Here is a 22,016-nt window from a genome sequence, read left to right as displayed (position 1 = left end):
GCAGGCTACTTCTTACACCTTTAAGTTAGGGCTTCACTGCAGACTCAGCAGCTCATACCAAGCTTTCAAGGTTCCACTCCTAGCACCCACAGGGCCGCTCGTAACTCTAGTTCAGGGTACCTGGCACCTTCACAGGAACGACCATGCAGGGAATTGAACTCCAGGAACTCTGGAAGAGCAGCCAGTGCTCGTCACCACTTTGCCATCTCTCCCACCCCCTACAATGCATTTTATACATCACCCACAGCTCTTGAGAACCAAGTTTTGTTTTTTAAACATTGATAGGGAAATTGGGGAAGAGAAAGAGTGGATGACTGAGCAGACCAGAGATACAAATGGCAAAAGTGCTGTTTGAGAGTATGAATATACATTTTGAGATGGTTAGAGTGGGGGCGTATGTCTGTAATCATTGCACTGAAGTAGTATAGATCAAGGGTTCAAGGCTAGCCTAACCTACACTCACAAACTAAAGTAATTCCATTCTCCTTTCCACACCTAATTTTTTGGCTGGTGCTAGGGTAGATAGAACTCAAGAGCTTGTGCAACCTAGGCAAACACTGCACCCTTGAGTTATCAGAATAAAACAACTGTTTGAGAAATGTGAACAGCACTTCAGGAACACTCATTATCCTTTCCACGTCAACAGCATCGTTTTGATGTAGTATGAATGGAAATCTTTAGCCTCTTTTCCTCTTCTGTTTATGTATATGGGTGTACAGTGTTTGTGTGGTACCTGTGGAGACCAGAAGGTGCTGGATCCTCTGGAGCTGGAGACACAGGCAGTTGTGAGCTGTCAGGTATGGGTGCTAGGAACTGATCTCAGGTTTTCTGGAAGAACAGCAAGTGCTCTCAACCACTGAGCCATCTCGATGTTTTTATTTAAATAATGAAAAATATCTTAAAATAATATTTATTTTGTGTGTATGTATGGAGGTCAGCAACTGATTTGCTCAACCCTGTTCTTTCCTTCCATCACGTGGGACATGGGGACTGGACTGGTGGCAAGCATCCTTATTCACTGAGTTATCTCATAGGCCTAGGCCCATTGCTTCTGATATTTTAAATTTTAGACTAGAATTCTGTGATGAGGCTTAATACTGTAAGCTCAGTATGTATACACCAGTATCTCAATGAGGTAATAAAGTAATAAAGCTCCAGTAAATACAAAGCTACCTTTTATTTACAATGAGGCACATTCTCAAGCACTACAAAGTCAAGCCCTGAGTCAAACCAACTGAGCCACATTTACTTCATAATAGAATTTAAGCAGTTGCTCTATAATCTGAGTAAAAAAAGAAAGAGCACTACTATTTTCTCTCACTTTTAATTTCAAATGACAAAGAAATTCATGTTCTTAAACATAATTTTGGAAGATCAGTAACAATGAACCAAGACCTCAATTTAAACAAAACGTATGTGGAGAAGGAAAGTAAAGGGTAACACCACCACTCTGCATCACTTTTGCAACCTCTTATAGACCCAGACTATTTTTTTCAAAAATAAGTTTTGCCAGGAATGGCAGCACTTATCTATAACCCTAGCACACTCAAGAGGCCAAGGCAAGGCCTTGTGCTATCTGGTAAGTTCCAGGACTGTCTAGGGCACAGAAAAACCTTTAAAAAGGTTTTAAGAAACCTGTTTTGGCTGTCTAGACATCAATCAAATATACTCATCTGGAAAAGGCAACACACATTTGTTTTTGTTGATACAGAATATGGTGATGACTTCTTTTTCTATTTTTTTAAATGCCTGAAGCCATGAAATTTTTGAAAGAAAACTTCAAAACAAGTGAAGTACAACTATGAAGAAGAATATAAAGCATCAGATTCATGTCCTGGCTCTATTCTCCATGAGCCAGGTAAGCCTGGGCAAGCCACTCAGCTCCCAAGATTATTGTGAAAATCAAACAGGATACACGACAGGAAGCTCTGTCAAGGGCAAAGCCTGTGCAAGTGCTATTATTTTTATACATTTCCCAATTGTAACACAAAATTTTAAAGGACTTTTTTCGTTTATATCATATTCTTTCAGTGTACAAGAACACATTTTAAAAATGGTATTCAAACAAAGAAATACAGCAACTCAGTTTATTACATGCAGATTCTTCTGCATTGTTGCTAACAGTTCACTGGTCCAAAATTACTAAAATACTTAAAAAACTATACATTATGTAAACAAAACATAAATAAGACAGTATTGTTCTTTGTACATATATTTAGTACAGATTATTAGGGATTTAAGGAATATGTACAATTTTACACCATAAACTGCATTTTCTTAATGCAAATATACATATATATATATTCTTTTTACAGAAACAAAAATAAGATGTCACTAATGAAACAGACTACTATACTGTAGATATATACCACAACAGTCCAAATTCAAGAAGAAACATATATAAGTGGGAAAAGGCTAGCTTACTTAAACTAGTCAAACTTGACTTTGTTCAATTATATTATATAGACAGGTAAATCTTGATGTCATATTTTGAACAAAGAATCTTGGAAAGCAGCCTCACACCAATGAATGAAATGGTATACTTTTCCATCCCCAATAAAACAAAGTCTTGAATAAGCTAGTGAAGATACATTAAGACACAGACACACACACACACACAGACACACAGACACACAGACACACACACACACACACACACACACACACGTATGAACAGTATGTTTTCAACAGTATAATAAAGTTAAAATTTTTATGGGAGTTAAAACAATGCCCCATTATTTAAAAACTGGCTCATTTAGTCTAAATTCAAGATGCAGCTGTGTCAGGTTTCTCTAAACCAGGTGACAGAAAAGCAGGGAAGACAGAGGCAGGATTCTGACTAGCAGATACAACAACTTGAGGAAGAGATGAAGACAATGAAGATACCTTAGATGCTGGAGTATTTATGGTATTTAAAATGGCTCCTTCTGGGCTAACCAATAACTTTTTGACAGAGGTATCCAAATGAAATACCGATGTGCTACTTGGCAGTGGAGGATTACTAGAGGAAACGGCAGAAACCAATGAGGTCTTAGCCAAAAGAGTAGCTGGAGAGGACTTAATTACCGAAGTCAATGCTGCCGGTGGTGCAGGTGGAATATAAAGTTTAGCAGGTGTGTTTATTATGTGTGGTGTTGTATGTACTGTAGAGAGAGAACTTGGACTTCCAAGAGAGTTTACAGTCTTTGTAGAGTTTCTTCCAGAATGCTTTAAAGGCTGTCCACTTAAAGAATTATTTGATGTCTGTCTATTCTTCTGGACAGGATTATCTACTGGTGTAGGTGGTAAGCCTTGGCCACTGTTAAGAACTAAGGGTGGAGGACCGTATTTTGGATTAGTAGAGATAAGGAGGACATGGCTACCAGCTCCAAGACCTTGTGGTGGAACAATAAACCGGGCTCCATTCATCATTATTTGAGTACCTGGTGCCAAAGGTGTACTGGTGTTGATAACTATTTTTTGTTGAATACAAGGTTCACTGAATGAAGACCCTGCCAGACTAGTGACATTTGATGGTGGTGTACAAGTGTGAGTGGCAGAGCCAGCTGCAGAAGAATTGTTACTGGGAGTTGTTTTTACTAACGAAGGGGACATATGCTGGTTTGGCATAGAAGTAACGTTGGAAATATTCATTATTTTACCTGGACTTGGTGAGAGGGATAATTCAACTTGAGGTTTATTTGTGTTTGCATTTGTTGGCACTGTAGTTGAAGTCCCTGGTGACTGAAACTGGAGAGAAGTTCGAGAGGGTCTTTTAGAGAAAGATACAGGGCATGTAGCTCCTGGTACTGCTGCTGAATGTGAGACTGTGTTGATTATTTTTGGAGATGTAGTCACAGGTGTAGGTAAGGCAACAGTAACAGGGATTTGCAAAGCTGATGTCAAACATTTAGGAGACACTGTTGGTTGTGTAGTTGAGATGAGAACAGATGATGCAAGGTGTCCTGTTTTTACAGTTGATATAGACACAGTGTTTCCAAGATTTGATGTGCAAAGTCTATTTGACAAAACAGGCATAATTCTTGAAGAGGTATCATTTCCAGCGACTAAAACGGAAGGTCGTGCCCCAACTGAAGCAGGGGATGAGGTCACTGAAAGGGAACTCAAAGGTCCATTTGCTCCTGTTCCTGAGAATATATTTGTAGTTCTTGCTGTAGAAATCACTGACTCATTAACAGGAGGAAGATTTTGACTCACAATATTTGAGCTTGCTGCAACTGAGCTACCACTTGTTGACAAGGGTGAAACACAGGCCTTATTACTTTTGTCTTCTCCTTTTGGCAGTACATTTTGCAATATATTAATTGATGATATAGCTGGCAGGTTTCCTGGAGGATTTATAATTGCTTGACCTATGTTTAGTCCAATTTTTACATCTTTAATTTGAGACACAGTTGGTGAAGAATTTATTTTTATTGGTGTTCCCACTGTAGATGGAATTAGTACTAGTTGGGGTTGCTCTGGAGCCTTAACATATGTTTTATTCAAGACAGGAGAAAGTGTCTGTTTTAATGATTCTGCAACAAAAGCTGAGGCCGAAGTGCCACTAGGAACCGGAGCATTAATAAAAACTACTTTCTGGGGAGAAACACTTGTAGATGTTGGTGCTGGTGCCATATTAACTGAAGAACCACTGCCAGAAGGAAGAATAGATGGAGTTGATACCAGCATAAGTTTTTGAACTGGAGTCTCACTGAGTACATCTCCATTTATTGCTGTTGTTGCTTCTGATCTTGTAACTGGATAACTTTTTGTGATATAATCTACTTGTTGTGGTTTAGTTGATGTATGAATGTTTGTATTGGTTTGTCCAAAATTTCCTGTTGATATGCTAATTACACTAACTGAACTATTTGTTGTTGATGGTAGCAGTGAGCTGGAAGAAACAGAGGGCTTCAAGGGTGAAGAGGGCATATATGAAGTTTTTTCTATCATGGAGCCCATATACTCACTGCTGGAGGGTTGACCTAATGAAGGTTTGAGATTTTTCCCCATGGGTGGATGAAAGCCACATGAAATAGAGACAGAAGTAGGTGCTTGGCTGAAAGATGGGAGACTAGATGTAGCAGTCACTCCAGCTACCTGTGATAAAGCAGGGGACGATGTTGATTTTGGCACCAGAAATGCCTGAAGTTGAGGTGCAAAAGTGAAAACAGAACTTGAAGATAAACTATTGGGTGAATTTTGCTCTGGATTAGTTTGTACTTTTACAACTCCAGTGTTCCCACCTCGCGTCCTAACAAGAATTGACTGTGAATCTCTTATACATATAGTTTTTAGTTCCTGCTTTGCCTCAGAAGAATCAAGAGTTTGCTGTGAAAAACAGGTGAGGGAACTGCCAGGATCTGTAGATTCATTTAGTGTTGTTGCTGGTAACAGAGGCTGAACTGTTGAGGAAATGGTGAGTGAAGCAGTAGGATGGGGGAATGTGGCTGATGAAACTGCATTCTTCACTTTTCCTGCTTCACTCTGGCTGATCTTAACTGGTGATGTTAACACATTACTTACAGAGGTCAGAGGGGACAAAGGCTGTGATCTAGCACTCACATTTGATGAAGGTGTAATTGTCTTATTGAAAACTGTATTAGGCAGTTTGGTAGAAACAGAGGTGGCAGGAACAGATACTAAAGAACAGTTCACACCTGTAGTCTGTGGGCAGGATGAACAGTGTTCTGTGCCTTTCTGTTGAGGTGGTGCTGCTGTCTCTTTTGCAACTGCTTTCCCCTCTTTGTGCTGAATCACAAAATTCTTAGGCAGAATAAGAACTTGCTGCATCATCTTTTCTCCTGTTTTAGAATCCACCACAGGCTGCATCTGAATCTTGACAGAACTATTGTGAAGGTCTACTGGCAACCACTGACCACCGGGCATTTTGTATACCATTTGTAAAGGTCCTTTTGTACTGGTGAGGCAGGTCAATGCTGGCTTTATGGGGCTTGTTTCTGCAGGAGACAGAGCTGGCTTCTCCACAGCAGGAACGCTTCTACCTGTGGAAGGGGGCAGTTGATTGGTTAAGGTCACTTTGTTCCCAATATTCTTTGCAAGCAAGGCCTGAATAGGTTTGGTCCCTTTCTGAAGAGTAGACACTGGTACTGAATCCTTTGAAGCAAATGACTCTGGAAATGGCAGTTCTGTAGGCTTTGATTCATTCAAACAGTCAATCTGCATATCCACTTCTAAGTTCTCAACTGATGTCTCATTTGTGCTTAGCTTTGCTTTCTTCCTTGGGGAAAGTTCTTTTGTGCTATCACCCAGATAACTACTTTGTTTGGACTGTCGTTTAAGTGTTTTAGGCAGTGTCTTCACTACATCTTTAGAAGGCAATTCTTTTTTCAACAACTTGCTTCTGGCCACAGGAAAGCCTATTTCTGATAATTTCATATCATCTGAAAGTTATAAAAACAAGCATTTTGTTTTTAGAAAACAGCAACTGAGTAATACCAATCATAGAATTTAAATTCAATCTTTGAGCAGGCAGTCTACTACACAGTCATTCCAAAGTTTCTGCACTACTGAAGGTCAACCGTGTGACCTCTGACATGCTGACTTCCATATCCCAACTACACATAAGAACAACCTATTACTGAGATTAGTTTTAGTCTAATCCTGCTGCTAATATATAACTGTTGAGGAAAAACTGTGGCTTTTAAAAACACACTCAGTATAATCTGGCTAGTTTTCTTTCTCTACATAGGGAAACCTTTATACCACAGAGGAATGGTTGCTATTCAATATTGTCTTTAGAGACTCTAAATGAAAACAAATGTTCAACCTTTCCTGTTCTTTATTCTTAAATAATTTATGGTCATATCTGGTCAAAAGAAGTTCACTTTTACAGTTCACAAAAGACATGAAATATGTTAACATATCACTAACCACATTTTCATATCAACTTCTTATATAACTAAAGAATGCCACTGTTGAGCTGAAATGAGTCACATGTAATTTGGGCTAGCTATCCATACTTACTGGAATGATGTGTTTACTTTGGTCTCAGTTGGCCATCAACCTTGGCCATGCCTCATTTTAAAAAATCTAAAAGATTTGTCAAATTCATTTAGAGCAAACTTTACCAACAGAGCTTTAAGAGTAGTAACAAAAGATAATCAATGAATTCCAAAGGAGTATGATCTGTAATAGGCAATGACACATATATAATTTAGGCTTAGGCATTGGCTCCAGAAACTCTTAGAAATTTAATACTGACTTCCAAGAAATTGCTTACAGTGATATGAATGGAATTTCTGTAAAATATCAGATTTCCTCAATCACACTCAGTGACCAGATTATTTTTGCCTTAACAACGAATAGAAAGTTCTCTTTAAGTTAGTATTTTAAAAGTCTGAACGCCTACCTGAATCCACGTGCTCTTTCTCCAGGCTGTCTAGTGCTTCGGCTGTGTCTACAGACTTACTGGTTTCTGCTGTAGGAGCCTCTCTCTCAGGGCTCTGGTCACACTCTTCCGTAGTCCACAGTTCCCTCGTGAACTGACCATGATCAGGTTGTCTTCGGAAATCATCATAGTCTTTCTTCAGGCGGCTCCTGAAATAAACACCAATATAATATGGAACTTTTGGAAACAGAATTAATTTAGCATTTTAAGGTAAATACTGAAATAGTTTCAATTGCCATTAGATTGTTCTAAATGTGTCTAAAATGTCTTAGTTCAGCCTTGCCAATTATTAATTGCCCAAGAAGACAAAACTTATGATATGTGCTTAAGAAACTTAAATGTAGCTGGTCATGGTGATGTGTAGGATTAACTTTCTTAACAATTATATTTTATTACAAACTTATTGACCAAGAGTACCTCACTTATAACCCGGCTAACCTAATCAATAGGAAAAAGAGATTAAAGAATACAATAATGAAACCGTAAGGATATCAGTTCCGAGGAATGATTCTCCTGGCGTAATTAGCAGGATTTCTTCTGCTGGAACCTGGAGCAACCAGAACCCGGAACCTCAGCTGGAGCCCAGAGCCCCGAAGCCTTCCCTCAAGTGGTTCTCTCTAGGAGTGTCTGGAATTGGAGCTATGAACAGTCAAAACTATCCCAAGTCTCCAAAGGCCCTGCCTCCTGTTTTTGGCTCACATTTATATCTCCTCTCAGAATTTGTTCAAGGATGTTTTTCAGCTGGTTAATAACTAATCTCCCCCACATGGTGGTTGGACATCTAAGGGGATAAACATCACCTGCTCTCTCATCCCCCACTTGTGATCTAAACAAAAAATATGTTTCTCTCTTCTTCATAGGCGCCCGTCTTTAATCCCAGCACTCACTCGGGGAAGGGAGGGGAGGGGAGGGGAGGAGAGGGGAGAGGAGAGGAGAGTAGGGGAGAGAAGGGAAGGGAAGAGAAGAAAGAAACTTAAATGTTACATCTTTAAATTTCTCAATAAAGTTTGAACACACTATCTGAAGGCTGAGGTTAGAACTATTAAGAAAGACAATAAATAACTATCATTTTCTATTTGAATTTAAAAATGAGCCTAAAATAAATAAATAGATAGATAAATAAGTAAATAAATAAATAAGCGAGCCTGAGTCAATGGCCTGGGGCTCACCAAGCAGACTGGCCAGCAAGCCCCAGGGATCTGCATGTTATGTGCATGCCTGACCTCTGTTTGTTTTTTAAGGACAGAGTAGCACTATGTAGCCCTGACCAGTCTGGAATTTGCTATAATGAACAGGCTGGTCTAGAACTTACAGAGAGATGCCCACCTCCACCTCTTAAGTGCTGGCATTAAAGACATGCACCACAATATCTGGCATTAAACATGGGTTCTGGAGATCAAACTCTAGTCCTTGTGCTTGCTGGGCAATTGCTTTATTATAAGACAAGTACTTTACTAATTGGACTATTACTTCAACCTGATACAGCCCGAAAGTCACTTGTTATAGTACAGTCTAGATTTTATTTCTTAGTTGTGAAAACAAGGTCTTACTATGTAGCAACTTATCTCAAATTTATAATCCTCCTGCCTCCACCAATTAGATGTTTAGAAAGTATATCAAACTTAACATGTTTAAATCCAAACTATTCAATCCTTGTTATTCCTCAAACCTGATTCTCCTTCAGTCACCTCTGTCTCAGTTAACGGCAAATCCATGATGACAGTTGTTTAGAGCAAACATTTGGGGCATCAGAATTTTTACTCATTACTTCCTATCACATTTATTAGCAACTTTACTCATTGCTACACAAAATACTTGCTAGAAGCAACTTAAAGGAGGAAGGAGAATATTTGTCTCAGTCTGAGGGTACATCATGGCAGAGAAATTATGGCAGGCAACAGAAGCCTGAAGCAGCTGGTTGCCTGGCACTCACACAATCAGGAAACAAATGAATGTTGTGGCTCAGCTCTCTTTCTCTGTTTGGTTCAGTCCAGGGCCCCACACCACATTTAGAATGAACCTTCCTACCTCAATTAAGCTAATGTAGAAAAATCCCTTACAGACAAGTCCCTGAGGTTTGTTCCCATGGCATTTCTAAATCCCATTAAGATGACAACAGGATTAACCTATCACACACCTCATGGTGCAATCTTAGGCACATTTTACCAATCCTGCTTTTAAGCTATATCTAAACCCAACAACTTCCTGTCATGTGTGATACTGCAAGCTACTCCCATGTTCTTTAGAATAACTACTACAGTATAAGTAGCTCAACTGCTTTCTTCTTTACGGTTATTTCAACAGCGACAGTGAACGCTTTAAAACGTAAGGTCAGGTATCTGCAGAGAGTGTTCAAATGGGTCAAGGTCCCTGCTGCCAATATCCATATGGTGGAAGGAAAGAACCAACTCCTAGCACGTTGTTCTCCAGCCTCTTCCACATGTGCACCATGGCAAACACATGTATATTCCAGGCCACACTGCCCTCCACCTCCAAACATACAAAATCAGTCAATCAACATAAAAACAAACAAACAAACAAATAAAATCCTTAAGGTCAGAGATATAGCTCAGTGGTGTTTGCTTAGCTATACGCAAGGCTCTGGATTTAACTCTCAGCATTCCAAGCAAGCAAGAGAAACAGAGACGATCCTATTGCTGTTAAAATCTTTTGAAAAGCTTTTCATCTTGGCCCACATAAACTCTTAAAATAAGTTCTTTCTGACCTGGCTCTGACCTACTTCTGACCTTTGTGTCTTACCTGAACCCTTATCAATCATTTTTCTTAGGTTGTACTGACTGTGTGCTTGCTCTAAATGTCACATACGCTTCTCCAGAGACTGTGCCCTTCTCTCTGTTATTCTCTCTAATCTGTACCTCATTTCCTTTGTGAGCAGCTTTCACTGTCTCACACAGGAACTTTGTCTTCCCTTCCTTGTGCTCTTCCCCACCAGCATTTATTACATTTGAGTCTGTACATTTCTTCCATTAGAAAGTAAATCAAAAGGAAGATGTTTGGAAGGGAGGATTAATGGGAAAAAAAACTAAATAATTTTATTACATGATTTTCCCAAAATCAAACATTAATAACCTTAGGATAAGTTACATCACAAAGTTTGTTACCTGTTTCTCTGAAAAGCCTTCATTAACTTTGGTTCCCATGGCAGCAATTCATTTAAAAGGCGTACCAGTGTACTATGTAATTCTTTTACGGCTTGCCTCCGATGGTACCATTTGCCCTAGAAACATAATTTTAAAAAGTAAATTCCTTAAACTTAATTTAAAGTCAATATCAATCAAGTTTTATCTTCTAATAAAAACATAAAATGTCAATAATTCATCAAAAATATTTCTTCCATAAAAGTTTACAAAGAGAAAATATTTTCTAAGAAATCTGAATACGTTTAGTGATCTTCAGTTCTATAGGAAAAACCCAAATGCATATTATCTAAATATATAAATAAATTTAAAAATAATCTAATTATGTCAGTTATAAATATCTTAATAAATCATTTACCAAATGTATATAGTGTCTTGGGTTTGATCCCCAGTGCCAAAGTGAGGGCAGTGGGGGGGGGAACCTACCAACCAAATAAAATTATATAAAGATACAAATCATTATATAAATTCATTAAATAAGTAAATATAGCTTATGGAGTAAATTTCTTGTAACTTCTAAGAGACAGGAAAAAAACCAGATTGCTTAACAAAATCTTTAGGAACTATTACAATTATTTTAGTGGTTTCTAGCATAGAAAGGCAACTAAAATAGTTAACTGCTGTTTATTTCCTATGTGTGGTGATGTATGTGTGTGTGTATGTGCATGAGGCTGTAGAAAGCAGAGGACATTAGGACACAAGTCCTCCTGCTTCAACAGCAGGCATTTGTACCCATTGAGTTACGTTCCCAAGCCCAGTCAACTGGTTTTTTAAAGCCTACAACATTATACTAAAATTAATTATTATTTATATCCCTCCCATTTGCTAGTATTACAAGTATTTTCTGTCATTTGTCTATCTATCTACACCTACATCTATGTACACTGTACCTATGAACACCTACACCTGCTTGATTCTGATGTTCAAGCTTGTAAAACTACATCACTACCTCTTAACAACTGCAACAAAGAGTGAGTGAGGTGTGGTAGTGCATGACTTAGGTCCAGCACTGGTGAGGGAGAAGCAGTTGGATCTCTTTGAATTTCAGGACAGCCAAAGCTACATAGTGACATAGTGAGACCCTGGCTCAAGAACAGAAGAAACAAACATGGTAACAAATAGCATCAATGATGTAGATTAAAAAGACTTCAAGTAAGGATGTATCTCATTAACATATACAGAATCATCTGATCATTACAGGAACAATATATTTACAGCACAGTATTAACAATTACATTCACGTATCATATAATACATGTCTAATTTCTAATGAAAGACATACAATTATCTATCATCGATCACATTTAACATGCATAAAATCAGACTTCATCTTATAAGCAACTGTTGAGTCAATCTGCCCATATATAGAAGAGTAAGGCCACTATTAAAGGTATATTCTAAAGTTGTACTTGGAGTTGCCAATTTTTTATACACAAACACCTATTTAAATGACAATTCTATAGATTTATAACCCAAAGTCATTAATGGAACAGCTTGACCAAGAAGTTTCAGGACTTTAGAAGAATAAAATGCATGTTTACATAAATACAAATACTGCATTTCTGCTGAAGTTTTTGAATCTTACAAAGGGAACTGTTTATTAGAAGAGTAGGAAGGGGGTAGAATTTATTATATGCTGTAGGAACAACAAATATGAACCTTATGCATATGAAGCCAGAAGAGGGTGTTAAGACCTTCTGGAACTGGAGTTACTGGTGCTTGTGCACCTACATGTGGGCACTGGTAACGGAATCCAGGTCTTCTGGAAGAGCAGCAAATATTATTAACTGTGGTCAGTTAATATGGAATTTCTTACAACACAGTGGTTCTCAACCTTCCTAATGTTGTGACTCTTAATACAGTTCCTCATGTAGTAGTGATCCTCAACCAAAATGTAAAAATCTGATATGCAGATGGTCTTAGGTGGCCCCTGTAAAAGGGTCATTTGACACCAAAGGGGTCGTGATGCAAAGGTTGAGATACACTGCTATAACATATGAAATTAGTCTTGCTTCTTTTCAAATGCATATTAAGAAAAGTACAAGTTAGACCTAAGTAAGCAATGAGTTATACCTTAAAATCAAACTTTTCTCAAAATAAGTGGTGAGATATTATGAAGTGCTTATTCTAATCTATAAGATGAAACTATTAAACAGAATAAGAAATAGTATTCATTTAGGGCAAACACACTTCTCTTGGTTTTGAGACAGAATCTCACTATGCTAACTCTTTGACTTACTGTTTTTCTCTGGCTAGTCTAAAACTTTTGAGCTTCTTGCCTCAGCTTCACAAGTGTTGGGAATATAGGTGCCAAATCAGACCCCCAACAACTACTTGGTGGAACAATGAGAAATGGTGAGGGAATAAAAATTTCTTTAAACATAAGAAAAAGAATGTAAGGAAGAAAGTAGAAAGAATATTCTCTCTGTGGTAGACTTCATTAGGAAAAGGATTACAATCTAGAGAACTAGTGGTGATCACCAGGAGAAAAGGGACACTGTCAGAGCTGACCTGGTGTGCACAGCTGCCATCCGGATTAGTATAGTGGTGACGGGACAGGGAATGCAGACCTCAGCTAGATCTACGTAGATGGGGAGCAGGAAGGGTAGACTATATATCTGGAAATCTTTTACCAAAATATTGCTGTAGTGGTGTCTCTGCTAAATTACTAAATTAATTTTTGTATTCTAAGAGTTTAAAAATGATTAAGAAGATCTTACATTTAATTTTGATTAGTTTTTAATTAATTAATATCTAAAATATATTATTGAACAGAAAGTGTACATACAAGGAAGGGAACTTTAATGTTTAATCAGGTAACAGATTTGTAACTTTCATGCAACTGCCTTACCCATTAACCTGTTTTGAAATATCTATGGTCTTCTATCATGAAAGATTAATAAAATGCATAAACTTATAAAAATAGAATAATTCCAGTGAAAGGAACCTTGTATGTGCCCTCAGAATGCGAATCCACAGTCTTGAGGTGACTCACAGAGCAGCATCACTGCTTGCATTGGCTTTAAGGAAAGGTTTTTCCCCACCTCCTCAGATGGAATGGAACTCAAGTTCCATATGTCATCTGGTGAAAGCATGATGCTTACAATCTAAACACAATTAAAATGACAACGACATTCTGTGCCCCAGACCATTGGAGCTACTAGGGACTGTGCTGAGCCTGCGCTTTGCTCGACCACCAATCTAACTCTTCAGTCCTAACACTGTCACTTTCTACACAGTGTACAGTGGAACTACTTTAAAAAGCTAAAGGGTATTCACATTTACAAACAACTAGAGTTAACAACAATCTGCTTTACCTTTGCTCCAAAATAAAAATCTACTTCAAATCAAACAATTAGTTAATAATGTTTAAACTAAGTAAGTAACCACAAGTCAGAAATAGCTTTCTAACTTTATTAACTATATATAGATGAGGAAAAAAAACCCAATTTTATATTTCTTCCAAGATGGATTTACTAAACTTAGAAGGGCATATGTTTCTAAAAGAAAGCTATCTAATGTCACCTCAGTAAATACTTGTAAAATGAAGCTGACTTCAAACTAAAATGTTAAAATCTTACTGTCTTTTCAAAACACCACTCTCTCTCCTGGTCCCCACAAAGCCAATTCCCAAGTATAAATAAATTATATTGTACAACCACTCATTCCTATTAAGCACTAATAGATTACATTGTGTAGACAGCCTTGCAATGTTAAGTTAATTAAAAGTATAATAGTAAGTAAAATAAGGTCAATTTTTAAAACTGAATTTAAAGCAAAGAAAAAAGGTTAAGAGCAAGTGGCAAGGTGGTACAAGCACTGCGAGCACTCTGAAGTTGGAGGCAAACTTGAGACTGCCTCTCAAGTTTGAAAGCAGGCTGGGCTACACAGTGTGCTCCAAAAGAAAATAAAAGCAAAAACAGAGCACTACTCTATCTCTATGAATGTAAAGTTTATTTCTTTATTATTTTTCTTTTATAGAAAGATAGACTCTTCATATGTGTATTGATTACAAAACTAAAAATCAAACAGCTAGATAGATGGATTAAGAGTGGATCAGTGTTTGGGGCAACTACTCAAGTGCTACAGTGCTAGAGCATTACTAAAAATGTATTTAGTATATTATTTAATATAAGTCATACATATAATCTGATTATTAACTTTAAAATAAGTGAACACAGGGAAATTTTAACATTTTTATCATCAGAATTCTATTGTCAGGGATTAAAATTTTTAAAAAGATAAATTCAAACGTATGACGTAAATTTAGTATTATGAATATTTATTAAAGCTTACTTACTAACAAAAATAGAGTAGTTTTAAAAAGACTTATTCATTTTATTTTATGTGTGTTTTGCCTACATATAAATATATATACACTGTATTTATACTTCATAATCAAGAAGGTCAGAAGGGGGTATTGGATTTAGAGTTACAGTGGTGTAAAGCACCATATAGATGCTGGGAACTGGATCTGGTCTTCTGCAAGAACTGCTCTTAAACACTGAGCCATCTTTCCAGCCAAAGAACAGGTTTTTGGTTTTTTTGTTTTGTTTTTTGTTGAAATTAATAAGATTACAAACTTTAATGTGAACAATGAATTTTGAGCATGCAACAGAAAAACGACAGCTAGTAGTCTAAATTTGCAGCTTACCTTTCATTGTTTCTCATCCAATGTCCACAGCATCTGCAGATTGCCAGCTCCCTTTGTATTAGATGCTTAATACCAAAACCATGGGGTTTTTAAATGACCCTCTAGGAAGTATTAATTTAAAAAGCTGATCTATGGTCATAAGGTAAGTCCTTTATTATTATTATTATTTTCGAGACAGGGTTTCTCTGTGTAACTCTAGCTGTCCTGGACTCTCTCTGTAGACCAGGCTAGCCTCGAACTCAGAGATCCACCTGCCTCTGTCTCACTGAGTGCTGGGATTACAGGCAAAGTCTTTTATTATATTATGCAGTTTTTAAAGTTTTTTAGTATAATGCACGAATAACCTAAGGAATCATATGAGGAAAGAAACTTACAAAACTACACAATATTGTAAAATGAACAACTGCATCTCAATGAGTATGAAATGAGCATGGGGGAGACTTACCTCATAACTACAACTCCATCCTGATGCAATAATCTGGGATGGGTTTGACAATGCCAGCTTAACACTGGCTAGGGTGCTGCAAAGAGGGAGTTGGCAATCTGCTAATGCTGGGGACATTGGAAACCTAAGGGGGAAAATAGGAAAACAAATAAATTCTAGACTTATTATGTATCTCATCATCATGGATATGTGTAAGCATTAATAAATTCAGATGCTTTGTATAGTAAACACACTTACACAAACCATCCAATTTCTTATATATATTTTCTTGTTATGTTGTATATAACTGAAACAAGTTATTAGAGATCATATAATAAGAAAGTTAAATCATATTATTAAGTACAAGAGTTTCTTTTTCAATTGAGAAAATACTATTATAAAAGCAAAATTTTATTGTAGGTGACAAAGTTGTACACATAAACACATACCATTTTATCATTTGAAAAATTACAAAGTACAAAAAAATTGACATATATAGCCAAAGTATGAATGCTACTTTCCAACATATTTCTGCTTACAAATGTTAGTACATAGCAACATGCATTATAAGACAAATGACTTGTATTACAGGCCTGATTTTTTTTGTTTGTTTGTTTTTGTTTTTGAGACAGGGTTTCTCTGTGTAGTCTTGGCTGCCCTGGATTCACTTTATAGACCAAGCTGGCCTTGAACTCAGTCTCTGCCTCCCGGGTACTGGGATTACAGGCGTGTGCCACCACCCAGCAACAGGCCTGATTCTTACCATAGACAGAAATCCTATAATGAAAAAAGGACTGCCAATTTATTAGTATCATTGCATTATAATTTTCAAGAGAAATCAGAATAACTGTCAAAATGTCAGTGGATCCCAGTTGAGCACTGATGGCTCATTTAAAACCAAATCCAATCCAAAGGTGGCTTGCAAAGAACGTAACTCAGCATAAATAAAATTTAACTAATTTAGCTGAGTTTGGTGGTGGACTGACTCCTTTAATACTAGCACTGGGGAGGCAGAGGAAGGCAGATCTCTGAGTTCAAGGCCTGCCTAGTCTACAGAAAGAGTTCCAAGACAGCCAGGACTACGCAGAGAAACTCCGACTTGAAAAACCAAACCAAACTAACAAAACAAAACAAAAACAATAAAACCTACTTTAATAAACTAAATTGTTGGACTATTTTTGTAGTCTTAAGTAATATTAAATGAAAAATTAATAATAAATCCAGTAAGAAATTCTTTCTACATTTCAATAGACATGTATATTTTGATAATATAGTGAAACAAGTATATATTACTATGGAAAAGGCTTTAAAAAGTATCTTAACAATGCCAGAATAAAATTTTCTCTTATATTCTTATATCAGTTTTCACTTAAGAGTAAGTCTCAATTTGAACATGTGTATTTATTGCCTTTGATTGCACTTCTCAATTAGCATTAAATTGAGTACAAAGGCATACAATTACCACTGTGATAACATCACAGCTTCGTACAAAGAGAAAACCTGGGTGGCAGGTCACATTTCTAGTGAGGCAGCTCAGTCTTCACTAGAGAAAAAAGAAAACTATACATATTAAAAAATATATTTTCTTATGCTCAAGCTATATATAAATTTTTGCTTAAAGCAGATGACTCTTTAAATAAACTGATAAAGCATAAATTGAGTAAATGATTAAAAACAACAGGCTCACATGAAATAATTTTAAGAAAGTGTGGCAAAAATTTACATTTTTTTACTACCTAGAAGGCACTATGTCTGGCAAATTCCAAATACAGCAAAACTGAGTAAAGATATTAAAACATTTCCCAAATAATTCAGCAGAATGAAAATCAAACCCTGAGATATTTTTATAGGCCCTTTAAATTTAACTATAAAGTATTCTACAATAAAAACTACGTTCAATTAGAAAACAAAAAACATAATCTTTTAAATGCAATGTTGGCTGGATAAGAAAAATGGAATTTTTTTCTACACTCAGGACAAGGGCACATGTGTTCCAGGCTGGAGCTTCTGATCCTCCTTTCCCTGTCCCTTACTGCTAGGATTAGAAGGATGTATAACCTGCTGGCTATTCTTGTTGTTTATAGGAAAAAGTACTTGGAAAGACTCCAGAGAGGAGCAGCTCTCTGAAACATCTAGGTGCTTATTAGTTGAATCTGTATTAAATCAATATCCCATGAACAATTTCTAACTGTAGTAGTGACACTTATGGGTAACTAAGCATTTACATCTTCTTTGTTATTAAAATAATGAAAAGCAATATTAAAGAAATATTTTGATGCTAAATACTATTTTAGTCTTGCCAATAATCCTCTTGAGATAAATATTAATCCTTCGTTTATCTTGCAATAGCAAAGGAAGCCCATGAGATAAGGAATAAGCCAAAGAAGCTATCTCAATTATCTAGCTCATTTTATTAAAAAAAAAAAAAAGCCTCTACACAATGGTCTTCACTGTAAATCCAACTCCAATAAGTATTACATGTTTTTTTTTATCCACTGTATTCCAACTAGAGAAAATATATGAACACAGTAAGAGGTGATAACTGACAGCCTGAGATAGGAAAAAAAAAAAAGACAGATCAAAAGCAAATGTACTAAAATAATCCTTCAAGATATAATGAATGAATCTTTAATTACAGTAAGTGATAGCAACAGATTTTTAAATTACATTTTTGTTTTTTATTTATCTTTTAGTTTTTAGAGACAGGGTTTCTCTATGTAGCCTTGGTTGCCCTGGACTTGCTTTCTATACCAGCTGGCCTTGAACTCACAGAGATCTGCCTGCCTCTGCTTCCCCTACTGCTGAGATTATAGGCATGTGCTACCATGCCCAGCTTTAGCAACATATTTTTACAATAATAAAACAATTGATATTCACAACAATGACCATTGAGCCAATTACAGAGGCTTAATTTGTGCTCATACTGTAGGAGGCACAAAAGTTCTTAATTAGGGGGCTGGAGAGATGGATCAGTGGTTAAGAGCACTATTTGTTCTTCCAAAGGTCCCATGTTCAATTCCCAGCAACCACATGGTGGCTCACAACCATCTATATTGAGATATGATGTCCTCTTTTGGTATATAGGTGTATTTGTAGATAGAGCACTCATACATTTAAAAACAAAAACAACAATAACAAAAAACCTTTAAAATAGCTTTTCATTAAATGATTAAAATAAGGACTTTTGATAACACTCATGTTACTAATGTTTAAGTAAAAAATTCTGTTAAGAAAAACAACTTAGAAAAGTCAGCTTAGTTATAAAACATGAAAACAATACCAAACAAATACAAGGTTAATTTTTGTATTTTACATAGATCACAATTCAACCAAGATTTTTTTGTGTGGGGGGTTTTGGGATAGTTCTAAAAAGAAAATTGTCTGTGTATTTTATGCTATGTGGTTATTTTCACTGGCTAAGACAACTGTCTATGTAAATAATCCTTTAGATAGTTTCAGCTAAAGAGAAATAGTTTACATCTTACTGGTATTTGAACAAAATTATCCCTGGAAGGTGAAGTTCCAAGAACCCCATTTCTTCAAGAATGGAAACATCAAAAGTGACTCATGAATAGCAAAGGACAGAGACAAGTTTGGAGACACACAGTATAACCCATCAAGCTTTCTATATAACCTAGCGCTTCCTAACAGACCTTCTCTAAGACCACACTGTCAGCCACCATTAGCTTGTTTCCTTTATTTCATCCCACAAGGAAGGCAATATGCTTATACTGCAGTTCCATTTCACTGAGGAAGTGAGGATGGTTTTAAAGAAAAATTTCGAGTGCCTACAAAAACCTACCTCCTATAATATGTGCTGCATGTACTTAAATCAATTTAAATTAACTATGCTTTAAACTATGCAGTAGAAACAAAATTTGTATTATATAGACAAAGTAATAAACAAGTACAGTATATAAAGCTTTAGCAATTAACAACAGTCTGATCAGTTATGAGACAGGAAAACAACAGCTTGAGGTAATAACTAAAAACAATGGCTCCCGCAAAAATATAAATTGTGCCCTGTTTTTTTTTTTTTAAACAAAAGATAACCCTTTCCTACCAAAGAATCAGCCTTTTATGACCATAAAATGTTGAATAAGATGAAAAAAATCTCTTTTGGATGAAAATACCCTCACATAATTTTTTTGTATGTAACGTATCACTGTAGTAAATTTTAATAAAACAGACTTCCATATCAAGAGACTTCCAAGATTCATAAAGTACATATAAAAACATGTAGGTTCCAAGCATTTTTATTATTTATTTATTTTGCTTTTTGAGACAGGGTTGTTCTGTGTTGCCCTGGCTGTCGTAACGTTACTTTATAGACCAGGCTGGCCTCAAACTCACAGCGATCCGCCTGCCTCTGCCTCCTGAGTGCTGGGATTAAAGGCGTGCGCCACCATGCCTGGCTCAAGAATTTTTAAATGGAAGTCTTTCTGAAATGTTTTCTCCACTTCCTGATGGTATCTTGATGGTTATTTTGTTTTTGTTGTTGTTAACTGGTAACAGTTTAGATTTTGTTTTGTTTTGTTTTGTTTTGAAACTGGGCCTTACACTAAGTAGTGTTGACTGGCTTGGCTCCCACTATGCAGACCAAGTTGGCTTTGAACTCATAGAAAGCCTTTTGGCACTGCCTCCCCTGAGTGGTAGTATTAAAGGCATGCACCACCATACTGGCTGATGATTATCATGAGCATTATTACTCCATCTCTTAGATCACAGTTATTCTCTCAGATGTATGATATGACAGACTTCTGAAGTACTTAAGGTCCTTCTACTACTCTCTGTGTTAAGACATTTCGAGGACTGAAGTTTTCCGAAACTTCAGTCCACTCCCTTTAAAGTACTTCCAATATATCATTCCTAACAGCATGTAAAATGGTGACTATAAACCTGATGAATCACTCATCATATTTTATACATAGTTATATTAGTAGGTTTTAAGCAAAAAGCAAGTGGTTTCATGAGAAAACAATTAGCTTTTTAAAAAATGACTGATTTTTGTAAATATCTGGTAACTTCTCCATTTACTTAATGGTATATAATTGTGTTTCCAATATGACATATTCTAGCTATAAATGCCAGTTAAATATATGTTATCTATTTATAAAGAACAACACGGAGCATTTTACTAAGTGAGAGCATATATGTAACATGCTCATATACATAACAGCCTCTTAAGAACAATGAAAAATTCAGGAAATTAATTGATCAATTATTGTTAAGACATATAGTAAAAAATTAATCTTAAAAACCTATAGTCTAGTAATGGTTCTAGGAGTCACCTTGGTAAGAGTAAAACAAATCTGGGAGCTGGTTCTATCTATTTTATATTATACATAATTAAGTTTGTTTTTATGCAATAGGCTTCCATTCAAAATATGTAATTAAGAATATGCAGTATCTAAAAAGCTCCCAGTTAGAAAACAATCAGCATGTTGGATAGTATCTAAGACTATACCTGTTATAAACCAGGCAGAGAAAATTAATCCTCTTGCCCCAACACCATTTTTTTTAAACTAAAGATGAAAATTAGACCACATTGGAGTAATGGAAAAACCAAACCAAACCAATGCTTCTATCCTTAATTTTAAGTTTTTAATGTAATTAGGAGACAAGATTTTTTTTAAACTTTGGGAAAAAAAGCAGGAATAAGTTTTAATGCTGACAATAATAGATAGAACTTTTGGATAAACACCTACCGATTTTTTTCTACTGTTTTCCAGATCTTTGAGTTCATTCTCGATTTTTGTGATTAATTCCCTGAGTTCATCAAGATTAGTGCAAATAAGCTAAAATAAAACACAAAAACACAGCTTGATAACACATAATATAAAACACCCAAAATGTGGTAACAGAAATTAACATATACTGAAATTAAAAATATTTCTCTGCAATAATCAGAAGCAAGGAAAGCTCTACAGCTAATATCTGAGGTATTTACTTGTTATGGTGTTTGTGAACTTCAAGCTTCCTATAAAACAAGCTAAATTTTCAACACACTACCTCTAGGTTTGCATTATAATCCTGTTACTTTCCTAATATTATTAACTTTCAGCCCAGAATGACAAAGATCTGGAAACTCATTAGATTTTACAGGTTACTGAATCCCGTGTAAGAAACAGCCCCACCTGGTCATCTCCAGGCAGGTGAAACACAGCCCTGCCAGTGGCCATTAACCCTTTGCTTTTGTTTGCTACCCACATAATTTAACAAACTGAGTTATTTCTGGTTGCTGTGATGCTAAAAGAGGAATAAAACTACATGTAACATATTAAAAAAATAGGAACAAGGTGAAATATACACTCTTGTCATGAGTCTAATAACTTTTACTGTTGCTATTTTTGAGAAAGGGTCTTACCATGTAGTCCTGGCTAGTCT

General features: G+C 36.2%; 1 protein-coding gene across 5 annotated transcripts in view; it reads right to left on the bottom strand.

Annotated features, from left to right (window-relative positions):
• Positions 1 to 1,158: 1,158 nt before the first annotated feature.
• Positions 1,159 to 22,016, bottom strand: part of BRD10 (bromodomain containing 10) — an 80,887-nt gene continuing 60,029 nt past the window's right edge. For 3 of the 5 annotated variants that reach the window (XM_084769726.1, XM_084769728.1, XM_084769730.1), the window contains 4 exons: positions 21,338 to 21,427; positions 10,516 to 10,631; positions 7,355 to 7,542; positions 1,159 to 6,386 (listed from right to left, as the gene is read on the bottom strand). In XM_084769726.1, the coding sequence (XP_084625852.1) occupies positions 2,767 to 6,386; positions 7,355 to 7,542; positions 10,516 to 10,631; positions 21,338 to 21,427 (4,014 nt within the window). In that variant the 3' untranslated portion in view covers positions 1,159 to 2,766. The remainder of the gene's footprint in view (positions 6,387 to 7,354; positions 7,543 to 10,515; positions 10,632 to 21,337; positions 21,428 to 22,016) is intronic. The other 2 variants (XM_084769729.1, XM_084769727.1) reach the window with 2 other exon arrangements.

This window comes from Acomys minous (genome assembly GCF_964271855.1).
Source record: "Acomys minous genome assembly, chromosome: 2".
In the NCBI taxonomy this organism is placed as follows: domain Eukaryota; kingdom Metazoa; phylum Chordata; class Mammalia; order Rodentia; family Muridae; genus Acomys; species Acomys minous.
The sequence above is the reverse complement of the archived record's forward strand: the minus strand, read 5'-3'. Positions and strand labels throughout refer to the sequence as shown.